This window comes from Dermacentor andersoni, chromosome 9, assembly GCF_023375885.2.
Source record: "Dermacentor andersoni chromosome 9, qqDerAnde1_hic_scaffold, whole genome shotgun sequence".
In the NCBI taxonomy this organism is placed as follows: Eukaryota; Metazoa; Arthropoda; class Arachnida; order Ixodida; family Ixodidae; genus Dermacentor; species Dermacentor andersoni.
This window is the reverse complement of record NC_092822.1, coordinates 75,467,751-75,486,225: the sequence shown is the minus strand read 5'-3', so window position 1 is coordinate 75,486,225 and position 18,475 is coordinate 75,467,751. Positions and strand designations below refer to the sequence as shown.

General features: G+C 46.5%; 1 protein-coding gene across 1 annotated transcript; it reads right to left on the bottom strand.

Moving 5' to 3' along the window:
* Positions 1 to 231: 231 nt before the first annotated feature.
* LOC126528269 (neprilysin-11-like) lies at positions 232 to 8,527 on the bottom strand. The gene is made up of 3 exons (XM_050176159.3): positions 8,249 to 8,527; positions 3,852 to 4,049; positions 232 to 569 (listed from the first exon to the last, which is right to left on the bottom strand). Exons 1-3 carry the CDS (start codon positions 8,517 to 8,519, stop codon positions 232 to 234), a joined length of 807 nt encoding a protein of 268 aa, XP_050032116.3. The 5' UTR covers positions 8,520 to 8,527.
* Between the last annotated feature and the right edge of the window lie 9,948 nt (positions 8,528 to 18,475).

The window sequence follows — 18,475 nt, the reverse complement described above, 5'->3', positions numbered from 1 at the left end:
AGAAACCCCCTATATATATATATATATATATATATATATATATATATATATATATATATATATATATATATATATATATATATATATATATATATCGACCTCACACGTTTGTCGAGTGCGCTCGTGAACAACACTTTGCAATGTGGTGGACACGATTTAATTCATTGATATCCGTGGCCTCAAAGAGGTGCGACTTAACCCTAACGCTTTCCTCTCCCATTTACCGCTAAATCACTGCCGATTTTGCTTTCTTTTCAAAGCTGGTCCATGGGGGACTTCTTCGGCAGGCAGTTTTATAATGCCGAGGAACCGGTCCGGCAGAATCAGCGGGCTCACATCTCCAAGGTTTCCATAGTTGTACGCCTCGTTGCCGTCGGGGAAGAAGAATATGGGCTGCAGCAAGGCAGCCGGCACGATGACGACGTTGGTTTCGCGCTCGTAGTAGGCGTTCACCGTGGCGACGTCGAACACCAGCTTCGTCTGGTCCAACCACCGGCGGTGGGCGCAGAACGACCGAGCCTTGAGCCACGCGTCGAAAAAACGGTCACTCGGCGAGTCGGGGAGCCCCTCTGCGTGCGCGCATGCGGGGCACCGCCCGCATTTTCTGTACGTCAAGCAATTGTGTCAAGAGCTACGGAATCGCGCAGCACGGATTGGCGGGAAGTACGAGGAGAACAGTGGGGTTCGATAAGGGGTTTAGGAATCAAGAGTTCTCACGATTCTTCTAGCTCACTGCACAGAGTTGACCTCGACACTGGCAGCCTTTATAGATGCCTGCAGCTTTATATATATATATATATATATACCAAGCCAGCCACGTGTTCTTGTCGTTATCCTAACCCAGAAAAAAGAATTCGACAAGAAACGGGGAGGGGATGTGCCGTGTTTCCTTTTAAAAGTTTCCTTCACTCATTCTAAATTTCACTGGTGCTAAGAAAAAGTCAGGGAAAACCAACTCTCCCGAACCACGACTCTTGTGAGAACACGATCGAGTGTTTATTGGCCAGTTACCTGCGGCTATATAAAGGGGCACCGGAACGCTTTACGAAAACTCTCTCTGCTCGCACGCACTCCTCTGCCGCTTTTTGAGGCCCTCCCTATTTTGCCACGCTCTACGACGTCATAGCGTGAGTCTTGCACAAGGCGCCCGCAGTCAACGTTTCTTAGCCAAAAAAAAAACAAAAAATCACCGACGATTACGATGCTCCCTAATGCGAAATTTGAGCACACCTGTTCAGGTGTGTTTAATTCCACTGGCTGCTCGCTCATTTGTTCAGAAAGAAAACGCAAACACGGGAACGCGCACGTGTCTCGCACGGAGCGCATTCTCATGCGCATTCTCTAGCGGCACGTCGGCGCGGGCGAAGTAGCGCATGCAATGTGGGTCCGAAGCACACGCCAGCGCTTTGTCTCCATATATGGTACTGGTGGACGCACTCGCTCAGCGCTCGCCGCGTGCCCTATTAATGACGTCACCGGTGCATTACGGCGCACGCTACTTCGTCGCCATCTCGTAGAATCGCGCGGCACTCTGCTTTCCTCCTCCCTCTGTCAACATACTCTCCTCCTCCGCTTTTCGCCACATGCTTTCGCTGTATCCTCCTCCTCCGCTTTCCTCCTCGCGCTCTCTTCGCTATCGCCGGCTTCGTGCTCCGCGTTCGCTCTTTCATCCCTCGCTGTGCTCACTTACTCGGTTATGCCGACGCTCAACGCAGGAACAAGCGCATTAAGAGCTGCGCTCTGAAAAAATAACAGGTGGATGCTTGGTATGTCAGCTAGTTAAACCTACACTGCACTCAGTTCAAACTACTATTTCTGGAGGAATTAAACGCGCCGCTATAATTGTTCAACCGTACTGGGAATGATGACTACAGTACCTGGATACGATTTGGAAAAGCTTCGTCGAGAAGGCACGCTGCGGCCCCTTTTCGTTGTTCTTTGTGGTTCAACTGTGTTGGCTGTTGGCCGCAGAACTATTCTCTAATAAAAGTTCAATGCTTGAAGTTCACGACAAATTCATTCTGCCAAATACTTTGCAGTGCATTCACTTCAGAAGTCCCCGCTTTACAGCGCACGCATCGCTAGACCTGAACTGCGTTAGTACTCGTTAATGCTTAACCTGCTCTCCTTGTATCTAATGTTTTCAAAACAGTTGGAGCAGTGGACATCTCAGGCTAATTTAGGCTACCATGGCCAAGTGACAAATTTATGATGACAGATTAGCTAGGTTATATACAGCAACGAGACGGTTGCTCAAAGCCAAATAGCAAAGTTCGAACCAATATATACGTACTCTCGAGCCCACAGGCTGCTGTCCCCCACTGCTTACGGTTTTGACCTTGACTTTTTCATCAGCTGTCAAACATGACGTCGTCGTTTCTTGTTTAGGATGTCATACAGGCATATGAGTCTGCCTTAAACTAAAATAAATAGTCAGTAGTTTGTCATGAGATGCCTAACCGTGGTTCGGGAAATGCTGGGAGTTTTGCTTTTCCTCACGACGGGACAGCCACCGTCAGACTTAACCGGCACAACGAAGGCTGAAATATAAATGCTTAACTTAACACGGCCAATATAATGAGCAAAGATATGCTTTGGATAGAAGACGCATTGATCCAGCACCATAAGACACAACCCAACGAGTAATATGCAGCACTGCATAGAAGTAGCGAAAATGCGCTTAAAATGGTGTGTACGGATAAAGAAGGATGATAATTGTACATACCCCTCACTCCCATGCTAGATCTATACTGGTTATTCAATTTCGTAAGCATTAACTTCTATGCTACACTCCGATGCATTAATACTCTCCTCTCCGTGTTGTGTGACCGACACTAGGGTGCCGGGCAAGGAAAAACAAAAGGAAGAAACCGATTCCTTGCCAGAATTTTGTAGCAGGAAGAAAACAAAGTGAGGTGCTAGCCTACTTGTAAGAGTCTGAGCCCATATCAAGTTTTCTCATTCGTACATCTGCGCTTTTGGCGAGGGCGTCTGTAACTGAGGAGCCCGTTGCAAACATGTCTAGTTACTGGAAGTATTACTAGAAGCAAGATCCCTGCATTTAGCCTTCTTCAAGAGCTACTAAATTCAAGGAAGCGCGTAGCATGTCATCGTATGTGTATAGAGCGCACCGCTTTTTGTGGTATATATGCGTGCAAGCAAGACTATGTATGGACAAAAGCGTTACAAATATTTACCTCAGTAAGCACGAGACGGTCGGTTGTTGGCTGCAATTCTCTAAAGCCACACTGATGCGAATCAAGCAATACCTATTGCAATGCCCGTGAAGAAACACTGCACCACTTGCACATATATCCGCACGGGTTTGCCGTCTCCAACAAATAACTATAGCCCTTTAACCATGCTGCACCGCGTTGGGGCTCCCTTGGGCGGCATGCCGAACTATCCCACTCAAGTGTCTTGATTAGACGCCAAAGTTCAGTAGATTTACGGTCATACTTCAAGCAAACGCTTTCTATATATTGATCATAATATTGTTCCTAATCTTGATCTCGTTCTGTTAGGAAAAACAGTTGTCAAATAGTTCGCCAGCCTAAGCACATCAAATACATTTTAACTCTGCCTAAAACTTGCACAGCGTTGGCGTTTGTTGGGATATATTCCGGCACAACAAACATCTGAATACCACTGGCACCCCTTCGCATAGCTTCAGCGTGAGAGTGTTCGCGCTCTCAGTTTTCGTCGTAATCGTCGCCTTCCGTACCACACATGCGCGGCTTTTCTTTGAAAACGTAGCCCGCAGCGATTTCCCAACGAAATGACGCCTCAGCAGTTACACATAGGCGAACTTGTTTTGCAAAACACAAAGTATATATCGGGAGAATACTGACCGTAGTACTCCTCCACGTAGTGCTCGTCCCACCTATGCTCGGGGCCGCCAACAAGGGCTTTCATGTTGGCCAGCTTCCGCAGGGCTACGTGCCGCTCATGGCCGACGAGCCAGCTCGAGTTCCGTATTGCTGCACCAAAGGCCTCGCGGATTCTGGCAAACATGTCCAAGGCTCTGTACACTGCATGGTAGTTCACCACTGCGTGGTGCATGGTGGTGGGAGACTATTTATTTACTGATTTAGTTACTACAAGGCATAGAGTTTCCTATTGAACTGCTAGAGGGAACTCGGGACCTGCAATTTTTCAGCTACGATGGGCATGACAGTTCCGATGTCGATTTCTGTGTCCTTCGTTCTTGTGGCTTCGTAGGTTCTTGCAACTTCGTTAACTGTGTCTTTTCTCTGCGTTCATTGTCCTAAAGCGATCTCATTTTAGTGCTAAGGCATTATATGCCCTACTGCGCGAAAGCCCGGCATGTCGGCGGCGGCGCGATTGAAAGATGGTGACAAAAATGGCCGATGGCCAATTGACGTCAAATTTGTCAGGCAGGTTTCTGTAAACAAAGTTAATCAATCGAATTTAAAATAAAGGTTGGTACATTTCGGTGTGGGTGGGAATCGAACCCGAGCTTCCGGGGTGCGAGACTAGCGCGCCTGCCCTACGCCGCGGTGGCTCCACGGTAATGGTTCACTAAAGTTGTGCCTAGTGCGTGCGTCACTGCACACGTCACGTCACGTCACTGCTTACGTCACTGCATCCCATGTGTCACTCGCTCTTAGGATTTCATCAGTGCTGCGTCTACTGTATCTACTGCGATGCACCCTCGGCGCCAAATTATGATTGTAAGGAACGAGATGTGCCTAGTGCATGTGTCATCGCGCCCGCCACGTCGCTGCCTTCGGATTTAATCGGTGCTGCGTGTACTGGGATGATGTCCGAAGTGTCTACCTAAAAGGCGGCCGTGAAACGTGGTCGTCCACGGAAGCACGCCCCAGAAAATTAAGCAAGGGAACACAAAAAAATATTCATCGTTCTGCAGCAAAAATGTCTCAACGTTTCCGGTTTGTGGATAACGTATACGTAAACACACACACACACACACCGATTCAGCAGAGAGAACTTTAATACATGTCGAAAACATTTCACCTAAGCGGTAATAAATAACGCTTTCGCATTCCATCACGTAAGCAGTCTTAAGGGTCCTTGCTGATTTTTTTTTTCTAAATGCGTGAGACAAGAAGACTCTCTTCACATGAAAAATGATTACGAGTTGTATTATTAATGCAGCACTGTGTTGAAAATGATCAAGCTGCAAAGTCACAAAGCTCTTTGAAGATAGAAGCACAAATTTGTGGCAAATAAAAGTACTAACTATCATTCCCATGCTGGCTGAGCCATTATGCTTGTGGCTCTCGTAGAAACTATAGCGCCAGAGTTCCCTCCAGTAGTTTTTGTAGGAAGCTTTATGCTAAGTCTCCGAGGGACACTACGCAGGAGGAGATGGGAGAGCTCTGGAGGATGACTAGGATATCAAGCAAAATATCACTTATGTCTAGAAAAGATCTGTCAGTGCGAACAGATGAAAACAAACGACGTTGATGAACACCGATGCAAATTAGAACATCAACTGAGAAAAAGAATAAAGCAAAATAGAAACATCAGGGTAAGTGAAACCTCGACTGCGAAACAGATAAATAATGCAACATGTGCCGCGACCCATACGAGGTCACAAAAAGTCGCCGTCCCGCACGAAACTCTAAGAATTGGTAACATTAGCAGACTATTAGACGACTACTTGAATCACATTTTTATCGGCCGTATAAGTTGGAGCAAATATTCGATCACCAATTAACTGTCCCGTGCACACAGAAACGCACGAACTGATCTAACTCGAAGGTTGCGAGCGCTCGCTGTGACAACGCCGGCGTGATAGAGAGCACCGGGAGAGCGAACATTTTATGCTCCTTCTCGCTTCATCGCGTTTCCGAAACGTGATATTACGGAACCTCCAATATAGGTGCGGGAAAACAGCGCCTATGAAGCCACCAGCCATCTTGGCTTGCCCCCTGTAGATTGCCTTCAAGTACGGTTTGCCTCCAAGACACGGCGCGTTGCCCGCGTATGTGCTCATCCGCGCGGACAGCCATGCGCGGCTATGGCCAGGCTAGAGGTGGAGACGCGCGTTCGTCTGCTCTAGCGCGCGCTTGATCACGGGACATTCAAAAGTGTGTGCGCCGGAAGACAGCGCGCATCCAAGCCCTTCTCAGCTCACCCTCACATTTTATCTCGCTCCCGCAGTATAGGGCGCACGATGTTGTTCGGCTTTGCCTCTCACTGTCCTGGAGAGGCAAAGCCGAAGGGTGGGTCTAAAAATTAATCTGCAGAAAAATAAAGCAATGTTTAACAGTCTCGGAAGGGAACAGCAGTTTACAATAGGTAGTGAGGCACTGGAAGTGGTAAGGGAATACATCTACTTCGGACAGGTCGTGGTACTGCGGATCCGGATCATGAGACTGAAATAATCAGAAGAATAAGAATGGGCTGGGGTGCGTTTGGCAGGCATTCTCAGATCATGAACAGCAGGTTGCCATTATCCCTCAAGAGAAAAGTTTATAACAGCTGTGTCTTACCAGTACTCACGTACGGGGCAGAAACCTGGAGGCTTACGAAAAGGGTTCTACTTAAATTGAGGACGACGCAACGAGCTATGGAAAGAAGAATGATAGGTGTAACGTTAAGGGATAAGAAAAGAGCAGATTGGGTGAGGGAACAAACGCGAGTTAATGATATCTTAGTTGAAATCAAGAAAAAGAAATGGGCATGGGCAGGACACGTAATGAGGAGGGAAGATAACCGATGGTCATTAAGAGTTACGGAATGGATTCCAAGGGAAGGAAAGCGGAGCAGAGGGCGGCAGAAAGTTAGGTGGGCGGATGAGATTAAGAAGTTTGCAGGGACAACATGGCCACAATTAGTGCATGACCGGGGTAGTTGGAGAAGTATGGGAGAGGCCTTTGCCCTGCAGTGGGCATAACCAGGCTGATGATGATAATGATGATGATGTTGTTCGCTTGAACTTAATACGAAACATCACGGCAACGTTGAAAGTTCGTCTGGAATGTCCGTATGATTGCTATCGCAACAAAATATCGAAGACACATCGCGGGAGGGAAAACGAAAGGAACGCACATGTTAACGAAGTGGACATCTCGCCTCATTTGCCTCAGGTGAAGCATTTGCCTTCGCTGAATAGCAAGGTCGTGGTCTTTTTTACGGATTCCCTTTTACCCCTATTAGTGCCTTGAGCAGATATAAGTTGCCGTAAGATCTCCCTTGAGCAGTTCTTGCGCTGCCTCCCAAGGGCTGGTTTTCAGCTAAACCTTAAGAGGTGTCATTCTGCCCGCTAGACGACGCACAAATTAACACTTGCTCAAGCTGCCTCCAAAGAAGGCGTCCTCGCTGATCCAAAAAAAAGCTTCGTGCTTTAACCGACTTTACCAATTCGAATTCCGTCAAAGCGCTTATAAACCACTTAGGACGTTCTTCCTATTTCCGTTGCTTCGCACGGGACATCGATTCCATCATCGGACAGCTGACAAAGCTTGAGAGCAACCCGAGTAGCCTCTCCGCGGGTGCACCGGCTTGTGACGACTCTTGTACTACGCTGCGCTGCGCTCTCATTTCGCCGCCTTTCCTGCGCCGTGCAATTCTGCTGCTTCGACCGGAGTGCACACATACGCGAAGCACCGCCCGCCTCGGTGCTGCCCTTGCCCAAGCCGAGCCTGCCGTTTCTGAAAAGGCTACTTATTTGGCGTACGCAAGTCATGCTTGTTAGGCGGGGGTCAATTTCTAGGTCACTGGAACGTGATGTCCGACAGTCTATGGCCTAACAAAATTTGTCCCTCAACAGCCGTTCATTCTACGTCATCACTGATATTCACGCTATGTGTTGGCTGTCCTCTCCTTTCGTGGGGCCGACGTTTCGGATCGACCGTCGGGCTTTGCGCCTTCATAAATTCGACATCTGCGTCGTCCACCACTCCGGCCGCAAGCAGAGCGACGCGGACGCCCCTTTTCAGTTCGACCGTATCGCCTGCTCGGCAACGTTCATATTCATCGGAATCTTCACTGAGCGCACTCACAGTTCACCACTACGCCCTCCAAGCCACAACAAGGCCACTGGGTCTGTCCACGTCCTGGACTACCTCACTGCCTTACTACTACTACTGCTACTGCTGCTACTACTACTACTGCCTTACTACTACTATGCCACCCAGGGGCCCTCCGACACCGGACGTCTAATTTTGCTAACCTACTCACAACCCCCTTCTGTACTTCTAAAGCTATCAGCCGGACGGCGGAAAGTGGTTGATCATGTGTGTCAACGACAGCTCACCTGATTGAAGGTAGTGGCTGTTTAGTGCCAAGTCCATGACATCGCTGACTCGTTGGTAGCAGACGTACAGCGTTTCCTTATCGCCGGCACCCCGTGGAAGCTGTGCGTATGCGAGCAGCTGTCGAAACAGGCTCCAGGCGACGAGACAACGCAGCCCAGCGGGACCCGTGGCCGGCGAGCCAAGCAGCTCCGCAAGAACCGAGAGCAACTCTTTCAGGTAAGCGATCTTGTCGCGGCCACCGTAGATACCGTTGGTGTATTTGGAGAACATCGCCTCCCATTGGGCTGCAAACCACGGTCGCCGTGGTGCGCAAGACTCGAAATGGACAGACTGTTTATCACATTGTCGCGATGAATACTAGTGACAGTGGAGAAACAGAAATAAAAGCAGGTAATAGAATAAATAATCGAGCTTCTTACTGGGCGAATGCTTGTGCCCCTAAAGCGGAAGCGACATTTAAGTGTGAACAGTAGCAGTGAGTGTGCATCAGCGGTTGTTGTATAGTGTATAGATTTATATAGACGTGATATATCGCCATACTTTCCAGAGAATACGGCTTCGGTGTTGGTGTTGGTTCGAGATAGCCCAACAGCACTCGCGCCGCAGCTGCAATTTGATTGGACGCGTCTTTACTACTGACGATTTCAACGTATTGGTCTAGACATCTCGGATACAGAACGAACGTAAAAAAAAAAACGTACTACTAACGGCAACAATACAGCAAAAAGAGCTCACGAGAAATAAACAAAACAATCAACATGTGAGAAACGATAAGAAGGGGGTTAACCCAGGGGCCCGATGTTTATTAGTCATATCATAAGTAGTCAACAAACACTGACACAAATGAGAATTTAGGGGAAATTACTTGTGCTTAATAAATGAAATAGAGAAACGATAAATTAATGGAAATGAAAGTGGACGAAAAAACAACTTGCCGCAGGTGGGGAACGATCCCACAACCTTCGCGTTACGCGTGCGATGCTCTGCCAATTGAGCTACCGCGGCGCCGTTTCACCTTCCATTTTCTTGAGTATTTATCTTTCCTAGTAAAGCCCTGCGAGTGTTAACCAGCGCCACCACTCACGGACCTTGGCGGCATATGTGAAATATCCTTTCTGCCGCAGATGTCACAAGTACATGACCTTTTTGCGTGAAGGCAACCGGTCAGTAAACCCACACATGCTACCGGAAAGCATCAATGTTGCCAGACTCGAGACCCTCGTTATGTAATAAACGAGAAGAAGGGGGTTGACCGAGGGGCCCGATTTTTATTAGTCATATCATAAGGAGCCGACAAACATTGACACCAAGGAAAATGTGGTATATGTTATGATATTCAGTCTGCAGTCAGCCGTGACGTGGCAGAACGGCAAGGAATCACACCGCTACCAACTAGTCTGCGACGTTTTTTTTAACGCGTTAACATTAGAAGTGTCAAAACGGAAGAAAAATGTATGGGTGTGTTAAGTGTGCGAAGCGCGATACCTGGTAGAGAGGGGACAGGAGAACATAGAAGAGCGTGTCTGTGTGTGCGCGTGTGTGTGCCTGTGTGTGGTGTGCGTGTGTGCGTGTGCGCGCGCAACTGAGGGTGGTCTGCCCCGGTCACCGTCCGCCGCCCTTTGCTCCTCGAAGAGGTCGGTCGTGCGATGAGTAAGCTATTGAACAGCTCTTTGTAATGCCGTGAACGCAGCTTGAATCATGAATCCGGGACTTCAAAGAGGTGCGACGTAATGCAACCACATTTTCTCGCATTTACCGCTAAATCGGCTGTGCATTTTCCGTTTCGATATGAAAGACATCTATCTCGCATAATGAGCTCTCCGTGACCCCTCCACTTGTATTTAAAATTTAAAGCTTTGCACGGTATCTACGCTATGCGAAACAAGAATTTTTATGCGGTCTATTATTTCGTTGCCGTTGGCCTAGAAATTTTTCTTTAGCGGAACTCTTGTTCCGTAAACATTTGTGGCCGACTGTACCATAATAGATAAATATTTCACTGGCGTCCCTCTCGACTAGCAGTGCGATTGATATTTTTACGAGCAGTTTCTTTCTTTATCGTAATAACGTGGTACTCTCGTGTTAAAATGAAACGACACCGTAACACTCACCTGACGTGACAAGGGGTGTTGTTGTCAGTCCCATGTCTTCAATCGTTCCAATAACGAGCAAGGACCCTACACTCATGTGCTTGTTCAGAGATATGATGACTGAAAAAAAAAAAGGAAAAGAAACAAAGGAGCGTTCTTTGTGCATCAGGAACCTGTGTAGGAATGCACACCTCATTGTTATTGTTTGAGTGCTGACAGCAGCTCGAATTCTACTTCAATACCCTCTGAATTATTTTTTTTTTGTTATTAGATACGTGCCTAATTCACAATATCAGACATACTGCTCAGGATAGTGAAAAAGTAACGTCGCTCACGAGGTCTTGTTTAGATTTGACATTTCGGAACGCATGCTAGTTCCTTGTTCAAAACGTAGCGGATACAGCCAGCAGTGTCTGCTGCTCTGACGGAACTCGTATGAATTCCGGATGGTAAAATAATTTTGACTTTGTCTGTGACCTTAAGTGTACACTAATTGTACACTTTTTTTTTTTTCAGTAAGCCACTCGGCAAGACGAGCCTTCATCTGGCCCCTTGACTAGGCATACTCTTCCAGTGCGAGTACTGAGCGCTTGAAAGGCCCCTGGCCTCGTCCAAATGTATTGTAGTGCACCAGGAGTTGTAAATGGCCGTTCATGGCAGCGTTAGGCTAAGGTAGAAGCGAACTGTACATATATATATATATATGCCTCAATGTTGTGAATAGGAGTAGGCGAGCTACGCTCACGACAGAGAGGCTCTCTCCAGTCGCTCAACAAGTGCTCGCACTCGAGACCCCTCTCTATCCTTCTCGGTCATTCTATATTTAAGAAATGTGAAATCATGCCTCCAAACTTCTAAAAACCTACAAAACAACAACGATGGCGTACGACTGCATAACTGCATAATCATCCCCTCCACCATTCCCTTTTTATGTTTTCAGAGGTTCGGCTTTGAAGCTGGCAATGTTTTTGAGCCGCAGTGTATATGTGTATACGAAAAGGCTACAATCTCGTGTTCTCTGCACTTTCCTTCCTGTTCAGGCAAAACAAAGTAAGGTCCTTCTCGTTGTGCTTAATCCAAATAAGACAGAAGTTTACAGGAAGACAGGGGCTGGAAGCGTTGAGCAGCTGAGGCAACATTTAGGCAAATGGGTTCGTCTTTGTCAGGGCCTCGACGAAGACCCGTCCTCTGGTTGAAACGTTGAATCAGCTGAGGCATTCCTTGGTCAACCGTTGCTTGTTACGCTTAAGCATTATTAAAAGAACTGTAATATATGCTGAAAGGTCGTATTATTATGCTGAAGTGTAATTATAATACAAACTGTGTCTTGCTGATTGAATTAAAAAGGAATATTATAATGCATTTTGTCTATACACGTATTTTATATTGTTGTCTTTTTATTAGACTTATACCAGCAGGATGCTACGAATCCGAATGCTCCGCAAACATCCGTATTTCTTGTATTTACGATATCTCGGTTATAAAAGGCAAAATCAAAATATCGGCGCTGAGGACCAACCCTTTCGTCTTTTGTCATAAGCCCCATCCCCCTGTCACTTGTTGTCTAGCAGCCTTGTCAGCCCTCTTCGTTAGCATGACGATTCGATACCTTGATTCCCAGGAAAGCGGCCCTCCGAAAATAATCTATGTTTGTCATCTTATCAGCTTTCAAATTACAGCCTATCGGCCCGCAAAAAAAAAAAAACTGCCTGCCGAGCGAAATGGCACTGAATGAGTACCGAAATAAACACCATTATTTAGGCAATTCGGGGAGCGTGTAGACACTGACTTGGTCGTGAAAAAATTCGTTAATTTCTATAAAATAAAGGTTGAAAATCTTCGCGAATGTGTGAAAACTTAGTGTTGTTGTTCACGTATATTTTTTTTCGCTGAGTACTGCTACCAATATTGGATAGGTAATAAAAGCAGATCATCGCCATGGTTTCAATATGCCTAATTTCGCCGCGAAATATCCTGCGCCCATGCAAATTAATATTATTGTGTTTGCCTTTAAAAGAAAGGCAGGTGAGGGGAAGTTACACACACACACACACACACACACACACACACACACCGAAGGAAACACTAAACATCATCAAATTGCAACGTTCTCTTCTGACACCAGGACTCCGAACCAGTAAAGGATCGTCATTTGGCCATATCGATCCGGATTTATGTGCCACACATGGAGCAAACTTTGTCTCCACCGTTTTATTTCGTTTCCCATATAGTCTTCCGCATAGCATTCCTGGCATGTTCAGACCAGCTTTCTTTCCGGCTGTGCAGATATCCCACCAAAAATAAAAGGGCCCCATTCCGGAAACAGAGCAGTCTTAAAGAAACGTGCGTCCACCCTTAAGGTTGTACAGTGTGAAAATGTGGACTATTTGAGTAAGTATGTGCCACTTCTATGGGACACTGGGCATGTGCCGCTCTTCAACGAACTTCGCTGACGCCAACTTGGGTCTCTGCGTGTACGGCACAAGGCTTAAGCGAACTTCACGGTTGCGCCGACAGAAGGCGCAGCCGTGAAGCGCGGGAGGAACCCGGGTGCAGTGCACGCATGATACATGACGCGGTTTGCTATTGGCCGACTTGGATAGCCATTGTGGATGAGTGAGTGAGTGAGTGAGTTAGTGAGTGAGTGAGTGAGTGAGTGAGTGAGTGAGTGAGTGAGTGAGTGAGTGAGTGAGTGAGTGAGTGAGTGAGTGAGTGAGTGAGTGAGTGAGTGAGTGAGTGAGTGAGTGAGTGAGTGAGTGAGTGAGTGAGCGAGCGAGCGAGCGAGCGAGTGAGTGAGTGAGCGAGCGAGCGAGCGAGCGAGCGAGCGAGAAAAGTTTATTTCGGATCAGAACGATTCGCGTCCGGTCAGTTAGTGGGCTGGGGCAGCCGCCGAGGTTACGGCCAAGAGTTCTTGCCTCTCGGCGGATTCCCTGGCCTGCTGGACAGTGGATGAGTTTTGCAGGATGATTTTTTTTAGTGAGCATGCCGGTGACCAACACTCTAGCAGGCATAAGCTTCCAAAATTTGTAGCCTGAAGCAATCAGCCAAGGCGGAATTTTTTGCTGCGGTGTGCGGCATTGCACAAGGCCCCAAGTGAGGTTCACGGTGGTGTGCTCGTTGCCCTCGTGGCAGCTCAAGGCTTAAATGTCTGTCGAGATCGGAATTTCATTTTTCAGTGTGCTGCTGAACAAAAAAAAAAAAGAAAAATGAAAGTGCGCGACGAGGCCTAAGGGACTACACAATGTAAAACGTGCTCTGCCATTCACTTATCTGTGATTGAATATGTCAGCCCAGAAAACCACGAATGCTTGTGAAATAGCCGGATAGTATATATCCGACCGAGAAAGTAGCGTTTTTAGAATAGTGATCTTTCAATCGAATGCTAATACTCCAAACATATGGGAATTTTCCCCATATGAGAAATTTCCACGTGAACACATTGAATCGATATCAAATATTTTGTAGGTTCAATAAGCGGAAAATTAAAGAAGACAAAAGACGGTAGACTAAATTACACTTATCCCGCGCGTTGTGGGAATATACGTTAACGGAAAGCATTTGCCCCGCAAGACGTGATTGAATGGCATTTACGTTCGTGTGTACTTCGACTCGGCCATTGGGAATCGTTTCGTCGCCAACAAAAGCAGACTGACTCGCACTTTCTAAGCGCCCGCTTTTACACACCACAATTGTCACGAAAACCACCACAATACTATGTGTAGTAAACGTGCAATCATCTCGAATAGAACGCACGACAGATAAGCGCCTTCACAACGAAACACACTTCCTTCTCTCTCAAGCACACACGTACGCACGCGCGCACACGCGTTCTTGAACTCGCATAATCTGCTGCGTGAGCATAAGAAGCAGGTGGAGAACGCCTGATGTCACTATGAGACGCCTGCTTACAACTGGTTCGCCTGCCGCTACGCGGAGGCTGCGGTTGAGGTAACACCTAAAGCCGCTGAGTATGATACACCTGCGTAGAGACATAGCCTGCGAAATCACGTTCGAAGAGAGAGAGAGAGAGAGAGAGAGAGAACGCTTGACGTCACGCTTCCAACAGACTTTGCGGGTCAGGCGCGGAGGCTGCCTGGACCAACGTTTGTTTGGCCTAGAAACGTCGGAAGAAAGCCAGAACAGCAAGAAAAACGATGCTTCGGATTAAAAAGATGAGCTATTTCGTACCACATACACCATACTTTCCGAAAGATTATCAACTGGAAATGACGCTCTCGTCACCCGGCTTAGATGGAGCTGTTCAAGCAGCTGGTGGGCTTTAGAGCAAGTGCCGTTTATCTCGCAGGCGGACTATGTTGCAATCCTATTTATCACCAAAAAAAAAAAAATATGATATCAAAATTGTTAGTCTAATACCGGTTTCTGCAGATTACCCCGGCTCTCGGAAAGTATAGTTATTGTCACAATGCAACAAGACTTTCTGACTAGCAATGCATAACTGCTGACTAATTGCATTTTCTTGTTTCCTATTGTTTTTATTGTCCCGGTATAATTTTCCGAGCTTTTGCAAACATGTCAGTGCCTCCTTAACTTACGCAATGCCTTCGGGCCTTAAGGAGAAAGTAAATAAATGAAAAATGAGGAGTTCGTAATATGCATTAAAATATTCGAACATTGGCGCACACAGAAAGTGTTCCGACAGGGTTCATATATACGTGTGTGTGTACGGATGAATTACAAAAACGCGGCGAAGCTTACGCTCATTCTCCAAGTCCATTATCTTGTACACCATCGTCGTGTTCTCCGCACTGACGCCGTACGGAGCCAGCGCGTCTACGTAGAAGTCCAGGCCATGTTGGGCCGACTTCGTCAGCAGCGAGTAGCGGTATTGGTGCCACATTTCTTCAGCGTGGCTAAGCATGAACTGCACAACAAGTGAACACAAATGCCTCGGTGGTCAAGGCTGTTCAGTCTCCTCGGCGAAACCGAAAACAAACAGCCCTCTGAATGTTATCTTTTTTTTAGAAATTCATGTGAAGCAAAGGGTCGGTGAAAACAAATTCACCAGAGATCTAAGACGTCGACTGGCTTAAAGGCCAAAAGGAACAAAATTTTGGACCGCGAAAGAAGGCCTACTTTCAGATAGTGTAAATATAGACCACCCTCGACGCAAAATTTTATTCTCGAAACGATGCGCGACGAAAGGCTTGCCAACGTAAGCGTTTCGAATACCGAAATTAAAAAGAAAAAAAATTAGCGGTGCCTTCTTGAACGGGAACTGTGGTGAGGGAATGCGTTTGAATGGTAATGATGTGGGTGTGCGTGCGTGCGTGTCTGGGGGTGCGGGTGTGTGTGAGTCTGCGTGTGGGTGTGCTTATTAATTGGTTAATTAAGTTGCTTAATTAATTAAGACTATTTATGTAGTTAAGTAGAATGAAAAATAATCTGAGTATCTCCAAGTGACGGCAAACAACATTACCATGGTTCTGTCTAGCTATACGTGGTATTCGCATATTTTCAAACTCTGGCCAAAGTTAGCTGGGACACCCTGTATGTACGCTTGAATGTATGCTATGCAAAAAAAAGTACATTGGACAAAAAGAAGGCCATTGCTCTTTAACAATCACAAATCCCTCGCCAACACGTTGCCGAATCTGCCGATCTCTTAAACTCGGCCACCTCCCTTACCACTCATCTGATATGCTCAATGTCATGTTACTTTATTCTGGGTTCCGTTAAAATTATGTTTTAGAGAAGCACGGCGAATCCTTTCTTATTTACGGTATAAGATTGATGCCGTCGCGTCTGGTCTAAATGAAACAGTGAGAAGACTGATCTGCTTGCACGTGTAGCCCGTCATTTCTTCCCTCGTTCTTTTTTTCTTCTTTTTATTGCGGCAGCAAGTATACATAGACACTCCAGGTAAATTTATGCCGTCGTCGTCGGCGTAATAAGTGCCATAACATCGCGGCCGCGCGCTGTATGATGTGGGTGAGGGTGAAAGCTTGCGAGGGTGAGCCGAGAAACCTGGTGGTTCGATCTCGCGCCCGCAAGGTAGCACAGGGGGAAGGAAAGGGGGCGTTCTACTCCGGCGGCGGCTGCGTCTGCCAGTGTGCTCAGTGCGGCAGTGCGGGCCTTATCTCGAACGCGATCTGCAGTAGCTACAGAGTATATGCGCGCCGAGGGCTCACGGCGTTGTGTGCGTTGCTTTCGCTGCTCGCGTTGAAGCGAGAGGCAGCACGAAGGGCCATTCGCTCGATGCCGCTCTTTCTGACGTCAGAGTTTTGACAGTGAGTGCCTGCAGTCATCGAGTCAGATGTGTTCGTGCTTGCCTGTGCGCTTTTGACACCGTGCTTGCTACTTCAGTTAACCAATGTCTGCTAGTTTATACGGTCGATAAAACTACTATCCTTACTTCTTATAGCTGTCTAATAACTTTCTAATAGCTTGGTACCTTTCCGGTGACGGCTTTTGTGGTCAACGTGCGTTTGCCTTTCTAACTCATTTGTGCGTTTATTCTTCGCGCTTCGCATTTTGAGATCATGTTTTGTAAGCGCCATCCGTGTATAAATGTGTTAGCTGTTCCTTAGAACGATTTTCTTCGTTCTTCGTGTAAATACATCTGTAGTCGGTTGATATGCGCATGTATACGTATTAACTGCACTGGCGCCATGGATTGTATGTATTCGGATCAAGGATGAAGGCTGGACTCCAGCCGAAATGTTAGTAAATTGCATGAACGCGCGTTTCCTTCAATGTATGTATGTATGTATGTATGTATGTATGTATGTATGTATGTATGTATGTATGTATGTATGTATGTATGTATGTATGTATGTATGTGTGTATGTATGTATATATGTATGTATGTATGTATGTATGTATGTATGTATGTATGTATGTATGTATGTATGTATGTATGTATGTATGTATGTATGTATGTATGTATGTATGTATAATGGCGATATAAAGCTTACTTATGAGTAAATGTCTCTTATTACTTTTGCCTTTGTTGTAGCATTGCACTATATACAGCAGTGTTGATAAGAAGAGTAGTATTGAAACTCGGGCGTGTTGGCATTGGATCATTGCAGAAAAAACATCACGGGTAGATGGTACATGAAGAAAGTACAGACAAGGCAACGCTGGCTATCAATGAACTGTTAAGGACACTTCCACGATCATTTTCGTCCGAAGGTCGCGCGCGGCGGTGTTCTCTGTATCAACTCAAAGCAGGTACAGTGTTGTCAGGAGTTCTACAGAATACCGTCTGGACAGGCAAAGTCATCGCTAAAAAAAATGAAGCAGTTACACTCTGGTTCAAACATCATGTGCAACGCTGTGGAAGCTACGCAAGAAGTTCGGTCACCAAAATGTATCACTCCGCGCGTTTCCGTTTATGCTTCGCAACGCGCCAGCGGCGTTTGTTCGCGCGAGTATGCACGTGAGGTTGGCGCGACGGGCTGCAATTAAAATATAAAGAAAAGCAAATCGATTTAAAACAACGTGTTAGCAGCCGCATAAGTACGTCGATTGTTTTTAAGGTCAAATGCTTTTCTTTTTCATTCGGAACTGAGCTTATATAAAGAACATTTTTGCAAAAATCGGGCCAAGAAACACCGAACTATTTATAAGTGTGAACGCAGCAGCTGAAACAAGTATCTCTGATCTGCATGGCGTTGCAGCTGATGTATGAAATGGAGTATAGGTGTCACTGATCGAGGTCAAAATAAAAAAAATGAAATAATATGGCATGTGGATCCCGAAACGTCATTTTATTTTTATTTTGAGCTTAGCCAGTGTGCCTCATTTTTAACAATGGAAAAACGGCAACGCAGCGCACATTATAGCCCAGAATCTCCTTATGAATCCTGCCGGCCTTGGGTCTTACGTGCCGAAATCATGATATGATTATGAGGCAAGCCGTAGTAGGAGACCGGATATTTTGACCACCTGGAGATCTTTAGTGCGTTTTCAACGCGCGGCACACGGTCGTTATTGCAATTCGCCCCAGTGATGTGCGTGAAAAGCTTAAAATGCGTGGTTTAATTAGGGCCCTCGCAGTCAACTACTTATCGCAGCACTAAAAAGCGTTACACAAGTTCTATGCCTATGTTTTTCCGCCATACCCCGGAGAGAACCAAACCGAGAACCAAACGTGCAGGAACTGATGGG